The sequence below is a fragment of the Protomyctophum parallelum genome (assembly GCF_964188405.1).
Source record: "Protomyctophum parallelum genome assembly, chromosome: 10".
In the NCBI taxonomy this organism is placed as follows: domain Eukaryota; kingdom Metazoa; phylum Chordata; class Actinopteri; order Myctophiformes; family Myctophidae; genus Protomyctophum; species Protomyctophum parallelum.
Window position 1 is genome coordinate 32,783,352 of NC_139704.1, and position 15,479 is coordinate 32,798,830.

A 15,479-nucleotide genomic window follows, 5' to 3' on the forward strand; every position below is an offset into this window, starting at 1 on the left:
CAAATGAAAAATATTTTTCACTCATCTTTTACTTTCTCTAATAACAACTACAAAAAACCAAAGTTGTCCTTTAAACAAATACACACACTAATGTTTGACTGGAATATAGCAGTATGTTTAAATGTATTAACAACGACAAAGAGACCAAATCGTTAATTAGATGTATATGTTTCAGAATAGACCCAAAAGGAGGCCTTTTCCTAAGCCAAAAGGCAAATAAATGACCTATCCCGTTACCTACTGTAGGCCAATGGAACCAGTTGCTTCTATAACAACAGTGAGTGTGTTTTGTTTTCCATCTTTAAGCTTTGGCCCTGGGCCAAGACAAACCACCGCAGATCTCTGCACACACACAACCCTGAAACACATGCACATACAGGGACGCGTGCGTGCACACACACACACACACACACACACACACACACACACACACACACACACACACACACAATACAGCCATCGTTATCCATTGCATTGCGACTATTATCGAATATATAGAACACATTATCAAAACTTCTTCACAGGGTCCAGAGTGTCCACAGCGCTGAAACTCTGCCAACACTCAACTCCACTGCAACTCCTTCTGGTGCTAATTGATGCAGAAGTGAGAAAACATAGATAGCGCCTATCTGGCAGCAGCTCAAAGGGGAGTGTGTGCGCGTGTGTGTGTGTGTGTGTGTGTGTGTGTGTGCGCGCACTGTGCAGTTGTGTGTGTGTGTACAGTCGGGGGCTCTGCGGTGCTCAACAAAGCCCAGTGGCCGGCCCGTGGGGGTTGAGGGGACTGCAATTCCTCCAGTATGTGCTTCCCTGAGATAAGGGAGCATCGCTCTCAAGGCCTCCGGCGAGGCCTGGGGCTGGAGTTTGGAGCCCGGCCCAGATAATGTTGAGTCCCAGGGGGAGCTGAGAACTTTCTCATGGGCCCTGGAGAGCTGTGTGTGTGTGGGGGGCTGAGAGCCTCTGGGTCACTCCACGGAGCAGCGGAAACCTTTGCCCTAAATACTTAAGGGCGATTACCGGTCCTTTACAGAACAGAACAGAAAGTTTTTTCTCTTCTCTGTGTTGTTCTTTGGTTGTGTAACTGCCCAGCTTTCACAATAATAGAGTCCAGTACAAGGAGTCTGACATGGATAATGCTCATTTGGATAACACGTTATTCTATCTATTTTTGGCACAGTGGGGAGTGAGGCAATAGATGTGAGGGAGAGGGGGGCTTAAGAGTGACAAGCTCACGAGGCCATGAAACAAAAATCTTCTGATCTAAAAAGAACTCTCCTATATATCCTCTCTGAAGTGAATATTAGGGAGTATGCGCATTTCTGGGAGCTCAACCCCAACTAAGGCCCCCTGAAACTAAAGCCTAATTCGTTCTATATAGCGATAAGCTGCAAAATCACAGCACCACGTTCACAGACTGATAAACCGCATGGATGAGAAAACAGCCCTGCCAGGTGCGCTGGGGTTTTGGGAACGCACACCGCTAATCGGGGTCCGCTGGGTCGGTCGCTCACAAGCACCACCATTACACCAACATCAAGTTCCACTTGAAGCTGTTTGACTGAAACGGTCCTCATACAGCTGCCTGTATGATTTGCCACGCTGTGTGTGTGTGTGTGTGTGTGTGTGTGTGCACGTGTGTGTGTGTGTGTGTGTGCATGGCGCCAGTGCAGGCCCGGTGTTATGACTAGCAGTGTATCAGCAGCGGTGGGCCAGCGGTGGGCAGAGCCCCCGTGTTCCTGCCCAATCTCTCTACCCATCACTGTGCAATCAGACGAGCGCAGGGCGATAACACTTATCACCTGCTCCATCTCTCCTCTTTTACTCCGCCGCTAATCTCCCGGTCCTCCTCCCCGCTTCAACCTCAGAGTCCTCCACTCCACCCGCACCCGTTCTCCTATTATACTTCCTTGTCCCGTCAGTTCTTTCCTCTCCTCCTCTTTCATTACTCTGCCTCAGGTCCTCCGTGACTGCTGGCCTGCTCGAGGTTCCTTTAAAAAAATGGCAACTCAAAGATACAGTGAAGCAGCTTTCTGCTTCTACACGGGCTGACAGCCTGGAATGAACTCCCATTTCAGCTCAGACAGGCACCCTCTGTAGACATATTTAAAGCACAGCTCAAGACCCACCTCTTCACTCTTGGTTTTAGTTGAGTTTTTAAATCCGTCTGTTTCTGCCCTGTAAAGCACTTTGCGCTGCATTCTATGACATGAAAAGTGCTATATAAATAAAGTGTATTATTTTGATTATTATTACTCAGCCTCACCAGGTCTTGCAGACCCATCCTTTCCCTTCACCTCTTATACATTTAGCAAAGCTTCTATTAGAATTAACTTACAAATGGAGTCTGAAGAGGTGGTCTTTCAGACTTCGCCGGGAAGATTGTGACGGGAAGAGCATTCCATATAGTTTTGGAGCCAGAAGGGAGAAGGGAAGAGTTTGGGACGTACGGAGCGTTGTCCTCGACGACCATACAGGTGTATATGCAAAGGCTAACTTATGCACTTTACATAGAATATTATGTAGACACACCACTCTATAGTCACTATATACACTATAGTATAGTGTATATACGTCATAGTACAGATATTCTACTGTTAGATGGATGTTATAGGTACTTAGCTTGCTCATGATCCTTGATGACTATTTATAACTACCCGTATGGCTACTGAACTAGCATACTGTCACGCTGTAACTACTGTACTGAACTGTATTGTAGGCACTGAGACGTGTACGCAGACACTGTGGAATTTCAGAACAATAGGTCGCACTCCTCCGTCTGGCTTCCGCAGCTTCTATTTTTAAATGAAAGACCAGGAAAGTGAACAAGTGGACAGACAGACAGACAGACAGTAGCCAAGCAGCCACCGCTGTCAGGATGCCAGGACGCAGGCTAGGCTCCGGTATAGAGAATTTACCCATTCATTTAGCCCATAGACAGGCTAGGCTCCGGTATAGAGAATTGACCCATTCATTTAGCCCATAGACAGGCTAGGCTCCGGTATAGAGAATTGACCCATTCATTTAGCCCATAGACGTTTCAGGCTAGGCTCCGGTATAGAGAATTTACCCATTCATTTAGCCCATAGACAGGCTAGGCTCCGGTATAGAGAATTTACCCATTCATTTAGCCCATAGACGTTTCAGAAAAAATACAACTCGGGGGTCCTTCGAGTTATATCGACGCGGATGTTTCAGCGTCAAGGCTTCTTCATACATGCTGGAGGACTTTCTTCTACAGTATATAAAATTATTATTTGTGAGTTTAGGCTACTTAAGTTCTATGACATGGTGCAGTGCTTTGTTCCCGTCTGCAACTTATACTTTATATATAAGACACGCTCCATATATGGCCAGCACAGAATTAATTCCATATGTTTATCTGACCCCTCCCCATTCCAAAGCGCCATGAGCGCCAGCGCTCGCCCAGCAGTCTGCTGTCACCCAGGCGGGATATGTTGATCTGACCCCCCCCCCCACCCCATTCCAAAGCACCAGTGCCAGTGCTCGCCCGGGCGAATCCATTGAATGGATTTTCGCTGGCAAATCAGGCTTAGTTGCGGGGTGCAGTCGTTATAGGACCTTGCATTTTCCATGTCTGTGACGCCCACAAAAAGCACTGTATATACGACGTGTGTACCTGAAGCGAGCACTTTGTGTGTGCGCAGGCAGCTGATGGCCAGCCTCATGATGGAGGCCTTGTCCAGGTGCGAGCTGAGGCTGTGGGACATGGGCAGCTGGTGGGCCAGCTCGTAGAACACCTCCGTCTCCTTGCTCCGCCGGCAGCGGGCCGCGTCCCGAGACTTCTCCTTGCGGCGCTCAGAGCTGCCCCTGTACACACACAGAGAGAGAGAGGACAAAGTATATGAATCGTTTCATTTTGGTATTATTAACCCATTCTGACCTGAGATCAGATTCTAAACGAGGCTTCCACTGGACAACACACTGGTCTGATCAACCCATTCTGACCTGAGATCAGATTTAAAAAATGTCAAGTCGTTCTTCGATTTTTCAAAAATAGCAGACCTACAAGCTTGTCTATACCAGTGGTTCCCAAAGTGGGGCCGGGGACCCCCACGGGTAGTTCCAGGGGGGACCCATAAGCTAAATGATAATTTGGAACCAAATGGACCCTTATGGGTCTGTAACTCAGAGAGTGTACAAATTTGTACACTCTCAGAGTTAAATTAGCATTGATTTTACAATATAAATTGGGGGTCCCAAAGATAGAAATGCTATTAAATAGGGTTCCGTAGACTAATGCATGTCAAACTGGGGGTCCTTGAAATTAAACCGGTTGAAAATCACTGCTAGGGCCATACAAATCTTCTCTTATGGGGGTCCCTGGCATATCTTTTCAAACGGGGGTCCGCAGGCTGATTAGAGTCACTTTTGGGGGTCCTTGACATGAAAAGGTTTGGGAACCACTGGTCTATACCACGCATATATTGCTGCTTGATGGTCGCACACTAACTTTCCAAATTGTTTAGTCTCTCTTTAAAGTTGTATAAATTCAATAATAAAGTGTCACAACATCCCGAAGCACACTACTGTGACATGTCTCACGGCCCACCAAGTGTGTGCAGCCTCGGCACTCGGCCCCAATAATCAGGGTATTATTGTGCATTTATTTACCGTACAGTAAAAGCATGCACTCGTGTCCAAAAGGCATCATGTCATGGGACAATGGACATCGTGTCATGGATCCGACTCATTTAGTGAGATGATTTAAATTAGTTTTGACTATATGAGAATCTCCATCGACTCACATGGTCGGTCCCTGTATTGCCAACAAGTGAATTTGTCTGCAAAGTAGAGCGTATATGAATTAATGAGATGACAGAGGGAGACGGAGACAGAGGGGCCCTATTTAGACCGATCTGTGGCAGCAGATGGTCTCAACGCTGTGCGCAAAAAATGTGCCCTGGCGGGGGGGGGGGGGGGGGGGGGGGTGTCCGCCTCAATTTCACTAGTACGACGGCGCATTATATCTGGGGCACGGTACAAAGACGCGGCCATGGTGGGTGTGTTTTTTTGGGGCATAACAATTAAGAGGGCTGTATTTTGCGTGTCTTAAGTATACCAGGTCTTATTCCCTATAACTTGAGTAAACCTGGAGGCGTGATCAATGCCATTTGGATATTCTGATTGGCCAAAGAGCATTGATCACGCCTCCAGGTCTTTAGTTTACTCAAGTTAGGGAATAAGACCTGGTACTTAAGACACGCAAAATACAGCCCACAGTGTCTCTCTCCCATTCCCTGTATAGGTGCACTCAGGTATACGCTGGAATCCTGGCGTACTGGTATTTAACCCATTCTGACCTGAGATCAGATTCTATAAAAATGTCAGTCGTTCTTCCGATTTTTCAAAAAATAGCAGACCTACAAGCTCGTAGCTTGAGCTATGAGCTTGTAGATCTGCTATTTTTCAATAGCTAAAGCATAACATGATGCCGACACCAAAATGGGTTCCCGTTCAGAATGGTATTTAAAGAGAGACTAAACAATTTGGAAAGTTAGTGTGCGACCATCAAGCAGCAATATATGCGTGGTATAGACCAGTGGTTCCCAAACCTTTTCATGTCAAGGACCCCCAAAAGTGACTCTAATCAGCCCGCGGACCCCCGTTTGAAAAGATATGCCAGGGACCCCCATAAGAGAAGATTTGTATGGCCCTAGCAGTGATTTTCAACCGGTTTAATTTCAAGGACCCCCCAGTTTGACATGCATTAGTCTACGGAACCCTATTTAATAGCATTTCTATCTCTGGGACCCCCAATTTATATTGTAAAATCAATGCTAATTTAACTCTGAGAGTGTACAAATGTGTACACTCTCTGAGTTACAGACCCATAAGGGTCCATTTGGTTCCAAATTATCATTTAGCTTATGGGTCCCCCCCTGGAACTACCCGTGGGGGTCCCCGCCCGGACCCCACTTTGGGAACCACTGGTATAGACAAATTATTTCATGCTGAAAATAGCAGATCTACAAGTTCACAACGCGTCGCGCTGGTGCAGGGAAACTGTCATTTTGGGCATGCAAACCAGCAATGTCTCCTCATTTATGTTATGTACTGTATGTAAAATTAGTGTTATTGTGTTGGAATCAGATTTAGATTGCAATCACCTATACTGTACCTAATGGTCTAAAATTTTGATCTAGGAAAAAAAAGAAAGAAAAAGAAAATGTAGACTATTTAGAAATAGTAAGGAGATGTCTGTGCCATCACTGCGCCGGTAGTTCGGACCGACTAAAAGCTGGTGTATAACACAAGCACTTCTCACTGTGCGTAACATAGCAGTGTGCCCCGTCGAAACATCGAAATTAAAATGTATTTTTCTGGAGAAAAAAACCCCTCATGTTTCTATATCAGTGGTTCTCAATATTTCATGTCAAGGACCCCAAAAATGATATGTAATATGCCTCCGACCCCCCATCTTAAAATATGTTGTTCCAGGGACCCTCCCCAGAAGCAAAGATTTGAGTTTAAAACGGAAACTCTAAGAATATATATTCAAAGATTTGAGGCACATTTTCACGGGTTTTTCAAAAATAGCAGACCTACAAGCTCTATGAGCTTGTAGATCTGCTATTTTTCAATGGCTAAAGTATAACATAATGCTTGATTGCGCAAGATCACTATGTATTTATGCAACATGCATGGGCGCATGGCTGTAAAAATGACCTACTGCGGTAGGTTGGAAAATAGTTGCACTGTGCTTTGCGCCGGGCGGCAGACAGTAAGGCTCAGAGAAATGTACAGGGAGAGTGAGAGAAGAGAAAATAACATAATATAACCCACTTCCTGAGTTCACAGTTCACAGTGAAAATGTTTCCGTCACAATAAACACTGTATTTAACCATGTAGTGTTTCTGAATCTGAATGTCCTTCTATGGCACGCACGCACGCACGCACGCACGCACGCACGCACGCACGCACGCACGCACGCACGCACGCACGCACGCACACACAAACATAGACAGACAGACAGACAGACAGAGACACACGCACGCACACAGACAGACAGAGACACACGTACGCACACACACGCACCCGCACACGCACACACACACACACACACACACACACACACACACAGTCACACACACACACACACACACACACACACACACACACACACACACACACACACACACACACACACACACACACACACACACACACGCACACACACACAGTGGAGGGATTGAAATGGAGGTCTAGCTGAGTGAAGCAGAGAGACAAGCCTTCTGTGTTACCATCCTTAGTATGCATACACATCCCTCGTCATCTGCGTCTTCACAAGGAAGTTATACCCAATATGAAAATGGAACTAATCAACCTCACATAACACGTTATGCTTATCCTATATTCACGGTGACATACTAAAACAAGGCCCATGGTCATGGAGTATACAGCCTTGTTTGTATATATACTCTAGGGCAGTGGTTTTCAAACTGTGGGTCCGGACCTCCAGGGTCCTAAAAGAATGAAATGAACAAACTATACTAGTATCCAAACTATATTATGGTCAAACATTGGCCACATTTCTCCAATAATACAAGAAAGAGGACAAAGTTGTGAAAATAACTGATCTACAATCGAGCTTGTAGATTGGCTATGTTTTCACAATATGTGTATCTGTGGAACTGAGTGAAGCAGGTGCTTGTCAGGGTGGGCCGGGTCGTGGCCTGGTTGAGAACCACTGCTCCAGGGTGCATGTATGTACTATACTGTACCATGTCTACATGTAAACAAACAGCAACGTGAGTTCCTGGTATACCCATGTCAGTTCCTCTGACCTTTTCTCAGAAAGGTTCAATAGAATACATATACAGTACATTGTTTTTCCCTCATAAAACGTAACAGACAGAAATACAAAACAGCCGAGGAAAGAAAAGCTCTCACCACCATCTGTCTATATATATCATTTATTCCTATAGTGGGGACTGGGCAGGCATTGTAGATTTGATTCAGTGTCGGGACTTCCACATACAGTTTCCACTTTCCTGTACACTGTTTGGATTAGCAAGACTGATTAACACTTAAACCACTTGAACCCCAGCATCCTTATGTTCCCCGGGAACATTTAGTGAAAATACGAAGTGTAGTGTGTGCACAGTACTATGCCACTCAATGGCAACGGTTTTGGTCCTTCGCGGCTCCGTGCCTCTTAATCAAACCAGTGTGGGTCCCAGTGGAAACCTCATATGAATCTGATCTCAGGTCAGAATGGGTTAAAACCAGAACAGAATGGTAACCATCGTGATACAGGTTGTTTTTTCATCAGAGTTTCGGGTATAGGAACATGAAGGCTGATGGTCATCTTTGCCCTGAGCACTAAACAACTCATTCACTTAACCCATTCTGACCTGGGATCAGATTCTATAAACGTCTTCTACATCCTGACAGTTTTCTGATAAAGCTATGTTTCTATGTGAGTCGTTCTTCAATTTAAAAAAAAATAGCAGACCTACAAGCTCGTATCGCGCCACTCGGTGGCGCGATATGAGCTTGTAGATCTGCTATTTTTAAATAGCTAAAGCATGACATGATGCTAACACCAAAATGGGTTCCCGTTCAGAATGAGAGTGAGTATAGTCTATTTATTCCAACGCCCCACTCCATGTATCCAAATGGAAATGGCACTATATATATATATTATATACCACCACGTCAGCCTTCAGCTATATGTTACTCGTCGATTAGGGATGTCCCACAATCACATTTTTTTTGAGTGGTGCAACCACTCCAAAGAACAGCAATGTCCGTGTTCAATGTGTCCACCTATGTGACTACCTATGTGTTGGTTAATGAGCGCCAGTATAATGAGTACCAGTAGGGGCGCTGTTGTGCCAGAAACAGAGAGAGAGAGAGAGAGAGAGTGCTGCACTGTTTTTTTTTTTTTTTAAGATATTTTTTTGCGGCTTACGCCTTTTATTGATTTTTGAAGGGACAGACAGTATAGGCTGACAGGAAACGGGAGAGAGATGGGGGGGATGACATGCAGTAAAGGCCGTGTCGGGTCCGGGAGTCGAACCCGCGGCACACTGCGACTGGATTACCAGTCCGGTGCCCAGACCGTTACGCTACGGCCTGGACCAAAGTGCTGCACTGTTGCCTGCTAATGAGAGAGAGAGAGAGAGAGAGAGAGGAGGGGTTGCACCACTCAGTTCACACGGGTGTGATTTTTTTTTGCTCCCAATCAGATTCCGATCATTAGATTTTGAGCATATCTGCAGAAACCGATTTTTCTAAATCCGATATTTATATTTGTATAGAACACGACACGTTTTATGCCCTATCATAATAGTACAATATCCAAAATCACAGACAATATAATAGTCTAATATCATGATATGGATATAATATTGATATATCACGGAAGCCCGATTTCTTTGATCGGATGGGGACAACCCTATCGTCGATGCCATGGGTGTGCGGGCTCTATCCATCTTTAAAACCCATTTTTGATTTAGCTATTGAAAAATAGCAGATCTACAATCTGAGTGGCACGCTACAAGCTTGTAGGTCTGCTATTTTTTGAAAAACCGAAGAACGACTGACATAGAAACATGGCTTTTTCAGAAAACTGTCAGGATGTAGAACACGTTTTTAGAATCTGATCTCAGGTCAGAATGGGTTAAACTGAACTAAGCACCAACCTGTCAATGTGTGTTACCTACATCCTCTTTCAACTCAGCGACGCATGGCAAAATAAAAACACACCCCCACTACCCCACCCCACCCCAGCCTTCAACATCTTATTCTGTATTCTGCATTATTCTGAATTCACGAGCATTTCTAACCCATTCAGAACGGGCACCCATTTTGGTTTTAGCATCATGTTATGCTTTAGCTATTGAAAAATAGCAGATCTACAAGCTCATAGCGCGCCACCGAGTGGCGCGCTACGAGCTTGTAGGTCTGCTATTTTTTTTTTAATCGAAGAACGACTGACATTTTTAGAATCTGATCTCGGGTCAGAATGGGTTCATCAGACCAGTGTGTGTCCAGTGGAAACCTTGAATGAATCTGATCTCAGATCACCTCTTCAATCTTCTCTTGTTTCTCTTTCATACAAGTATCATTCTTCAGAGTACTAGTAGACGCACCTATTCTAGGTGCTCTAGAAGCACCTAAAGTGGCAACCGAAAAAAGAATCTAGAGGGCCCGGGTGATGTAACACATTTATGGTTGCAGACAAGAATACAATGTGTCCATAATGGTGTTTATGAAGACAAATATTTTGTTAAAGTCATACTGTAGTCATGTGGTGCATTCCCAACATGACATGGTGCACTGCTTACACAATAACAGACCTGGTATGAGGCAATAGCACCAAGATATCCTGAGGCGACATTCCATGTATAACACGCACATACAACACGGTATGTACATGGGCTGTACATGCGTGTGTGTGTGTGTGTGTGTGTGTGTGTGTGTGTGTGTGTGTGTGTGTGTGTGTGTGCACGCACACACACACACACACACACACACACACACACACACACACACTCTCTCTAATGATTTATGAAGTTGTACAACAACACCTCTGGAATGTGCGTCATTTGTCACATGTACAAAAGGATTGATGGTGTTCTAATTACACCGAGGCTTTCAGAAGGGAGAGTTATTTTCAGGGGTGAGATGGTATACAGTACAGGCTAACTGTAACTGCACGCACAATCGCACAGACATGAAATGTATGTCCAGTATGTGCGTGCAGTAGCCCTGATGTCATGAATGCACCTGCCCGCAAAAATACACTATCAACACCTTCATGTTTATACAGGGAATAATATATTGTCTGAGATACAAACAGAGAGACAAAATGACCCCGCGCCAATATGTCTGTTAGAACCCTTTCCATCAAAGCATGCAATTAAGTTGTGTGCTCCGGTTGTGTTGTTTTGTTTCAGTTCTTGAGAAGTAACCCACAGAACTGCTTTCAGAACAACTGCAACATTGGCCCTGTGTGGACATCACATTCACTAGTATAGCCTTTCATTGGCCCGGCGTGGACATCACATTCACTAGTATAGCCTTTCATTGGCCCGGCGTGGACATCACATTCACTAGTATAGCCTTTCATTGGCCCTGCATGGACATCACATTCACTAGTATAGCCTTTCATTGGCCCTGCGTGGACATCACATTCACTAGTATAGCCTTCCATTGGCCCTGCGTGGACATCACATTCACTAGTATCTCATTGGCCCTGCGTGGACATCACATTCACTAGTATAGTCTTCCATTGGCCCTGCGTGGACATCACATTCACTAGTATAGTCTTCCATTGGCCCTGCGTGGACATCACATTCACTAGTATAGTCTCTCATTGGCCCTGCGTGGACATCACATTCACTAGTATAGCCTTCCATTGGCCCTGCGTGGACATCACATTCACTAGTATAGCCTTTCATTGGCCCTGCGTGGACATCACATTCACTAGTATAGTCTTCCATTGGCCCTGCGTGGACATCACATTCACTAGTATAGTCTTCCATTGGCCCTGCGTGGACATCACATTCACTAGTATAGCCTTCCATTGGCCCTGCGTGGACATCACATTCACTAGTATAGTCTCTCATTGGCCCTGCGTGGACATCACATTCACTAGTATAGTCTTCCATTGGCCCTGCGTGGACATCACATTCACTAGTATAGTCTCTCATTGGCCCTGCGTGGACATCACATTCACTAGTATAGCCTTCCATTGGCCCTGCGTGGACATCACATTCACTAGTATAGCCTTTCATTGGCCCTGCGTGGACATCACATTCACTAGTATAGTCTTCCATTGGCCCTGCGTGGACATCACATTCACTAGTATAGTCTTCCATTGGCCCTGCGTGGACATCACATTCACTAGTATAGCCTTCCATTGGCCCTGCGTGGACATCACATTCACTAGTATAGTCTTCCATTGGCCCTGCGTGGACATCACATTCACTAGTATAGTCTTCCATTGGCCCTGCGTGGACATCACATTCACTAGTATAGCCTTCCATTGGCCCTGCGTGGACATCACATTCACTAGTATAGCCTTCCATTGGCCCTGCGTGGACATCACATTCACTAGTATAGTCTCTCATTGGCCTGGCGTGGACATCACATTCACTAGTATAGCCTTCCATTGGCCCTGCGTGGACATCACATTCACTAGTATAGTCTTCCATTGGCCCTGCGTGGACATCACATTCACTAGTATAGTCTTCCATTGGCCCTGCATGGACATCACATTCACTAGTATAGTCTTCCATTGGCCCTGCGTGGACATCACATTCACTAGTATAGTCTCTCATTGGCCCTGCGTGGACATCACATTCACTAGTATAGCCTTCCATTGGCCCTGCGTGGACATCACATTCACTAGTATAGTCTCTCATTGGCCCGGCGTGGACATCACATTCACTAGTATAGCCTTTCATTGGCCCGGCGTGGACATCACATTCACTAGTATAGTCTCTCATTGGCCCGGTGTGGACATCACATTCACTAGTATAGTCTTCCATTGGCCCTGCGTGGACATCACATTCACTAGTATAGTCTTCCATTGGCCCTGCATGGACATCACATTCACTAGTATAGTCTCTCATTGGCCCGGCGTGGACATCACATTCACTAGTATAGTCTCTCATTGGCCCGGCGTGGACATCACATTCACTAGTATAGTCTTTCATTGGCCCTGCGTGGACATCACATTCACTAGTATAGCCTTCCATTGGCCCTGCATGGACATCACATTCACTAGTATAGTCTCTCATTGGCCCTGCATGGACATCACATTCACTAGTATAGTCTCTTATTGGCCCTGCATGGACATCACATTCACTAGTATAGTCTTCCATTGGCCCTGCATGGACATCACATTCACTAGTATAGCCTTCCATTGGCCCTGCGTGGACATCACATTCACTAGTATAGTCTTTCATTGGCCCTGCGTGGACATCACATTCACTAGTATAGCCTTCCATTGGCCCTGCATGGACATCACATTCACTAGTATAGTCTTCCATTGGCCCTGCATGGACATCACATTCACTAGTATAGTCTTCCATTGGCCCTGCATGGACATCACATTCACTAGTATAGTCTCTCATTGGCCCTGCATGGACATCACATTCACTAGTATAGTCTCTCATTGGCCCTGCGTGGACATCACATTCACTAGTATAGTCTCTCATTGGCCCTGCGTGGACATCACATTCACTAGTATAGCCTTCCATTGGCCCTGCGTGGACATCACATTCACTAGTATAGTCTCTCATTGGCCCTGCGTGGACATCACATTCACTAGTATAGTCTCTCATTGGCCCTGCATGGACACATTCACTAGTATAGTCTCTCATTGGCCCTGCGTGGACATCACATTCACTAGTATAGTCTTCCATTGGCCCTGCGTGGACATCACATTCACTAGTATAGTCTTCCATTGGCCCTGCGTGGACATCACATTCACTAGTATAGTCTTCCATTGGCCCTGCGTGGACATCACATTCACTAGTATAGTCTCTCATTGGCCCTGCATGGACATCACATTCACTAGTATAGTCTTCCATTGGCCCTGCATGGACATCACATTCACTAGTATAGCCTTCCATTGGCCCGGCGTGGACATCACATTCACTAGTATAGCCTTCCATTGGCCCTGCGTGGACATCACATTCACTAGTATAGTCTTCCATTGGCCCTGCATGGACATCACATTCACTAGTATAGCCTTCCATTGGCCCTGCGTGGACATCACATTCACTAGTATAGTCTTCCATTGGCCTGGCGTGGACATCACATTCACTAGTATAGTCTCTCATTGGCCCTGCGTGGACATCACATTCACTAGTATAGTCTTCCATTGGCCCTGCGTGGACATCACATTCACTAGTATAGCCTTCCATTGGCCCTGCGTGGACATCACATTCACTAGTATAGTCTTCCATTGGCCCTGCATGGACATCACATTCACTAGTATAGCCTTCCATTGGCCCTGCGTGGACATCACATTCACTAGTATAGTCTTCCATTGGCCTGGCGTGGACATCACATTCACTAGTATAGTCTCTCATTGGCCCTGCGTGGACATCACATTCACTAGTATAGTCTCTCATTGGCCCTGCATGGACATCACATTCACTAGTATAGTCTTCCATTGGCCTGGCGTGGACATCACATTCACTAGTATAGTCTTCCATTGGCCCTGCGTGGACATCACATTCACTAGTATAGTCTTCCATTGGCCCTGCATGGACATCACATTCACTAGTATAGTCTTCCATTGGCCCTGCATGGACATCACATTCACTAGTATAGTCTTCCATTGGCCCTGCGTGGACATCACATTCACTAGTATAGTCTCTCATTGGCCCTGCGTGGACATCACATTCACTAGTATAGTCTTCCATTGGCCCTGCATGGACACATTCACTAGTATAGTCTTTCCTAAAGTTGTCTACTTTTGAGGGGATACATTATACACATTACACATACACAAGTACGTGTATATATACACACATCACATACTATATGTACATATTATAATTTTTTACAAACCCTGTTCTAGATTGTATTCAGCCACAGCATAAAAAATGTAGCTAATATTAAGCAATTAAAACAAAACAATCGAATCCAATAAAAAAGAGATCATAGATCTGAATGTTTGAACTGAAAGTCTCTCAAGATTTCTCAGGTGACATTGATCATGCACGACACTGTCACTGCAGCAACATTATTTCAATTAATTCTCCTATACAATAAAACATGCCTCCATAATTGCAGTTAGCTATTCAAATCTGTAACAATAGAAATTATATTACTAGATGAAGAAAATCTCCCCAAACTGGCTCAATATAGCTATAAGTATTTACCCTAAATGAAGTCACATAATGTGACTGTATGTATGTGTACTGTATAATGTGTGATATTTAGCCTAATTCTGCCATATTCTCCCAGAGACAAACTGAAACTGTAGTCTTTCTTTACACATAACAAAAAGCAAAAAAAAATGCATATACAACTCCCCTAAACAGCACAAAACAAGAAAAACATCATCATAAAAAAATCACACTTGTGTGAAGTGAGTGGTGCCTTTCGTCACAAGGATGACGTCTGATGATGTCAACAACATGATGTCCAATCATATGAGAACAGAACGTAAAAGTATCATGCGTGCGTGCGTGCGTGCATGCACTGCGTGCGCTGCGTGCGTGCGTGCGTGCGCTGCGTGCGTGCGTGGCTACTGGCCGATCACAGCACGTCCTTGCACACGTGCACTGGCCAATCACAGCGCGTCCTTACTCACTCAAAGCCGAAGATGGCATGTTGGCGTGGTGAGAGAGAAGGGGAGAGCGAGCGCTCTGGTGTTCGTTTAGATAAGATATCTCGTGTTGTGTTCATAGCTAACTGAAGACAGTCGTGTCCTCAGACTCCTCCCTCAAACGTGCACTTGCACGTTTGGGCAACTCGAAAGCACTCCACAT

The 15,479-nt window shown here is 45.2% G+C and overlaps 1 protein-coding gene across 1 annotated transcript in view; it reads right to left on the minus strand.

Annotated features, from left to right (window-relative positions):
* Nucleotides 1–15,479, minus strand: part of epas1b (endothelial PAS domain protein 1b) — a 72,164-nt gene that overhangs the window by 20,152 nt on the left and 36,533 nt on the right. Inside the window, exon 2 of the mRNA XM_083775466.1 lies at nucleotides 3,635–3,825. Coding sequence (XP_083631592.1) covers nucleotides 3,635–3,825 — 191 coding nt within the window. The remainder of the gene's footprint in view (nucleotides 1–3,634; nucleotides 3,826–15,479) is intronic.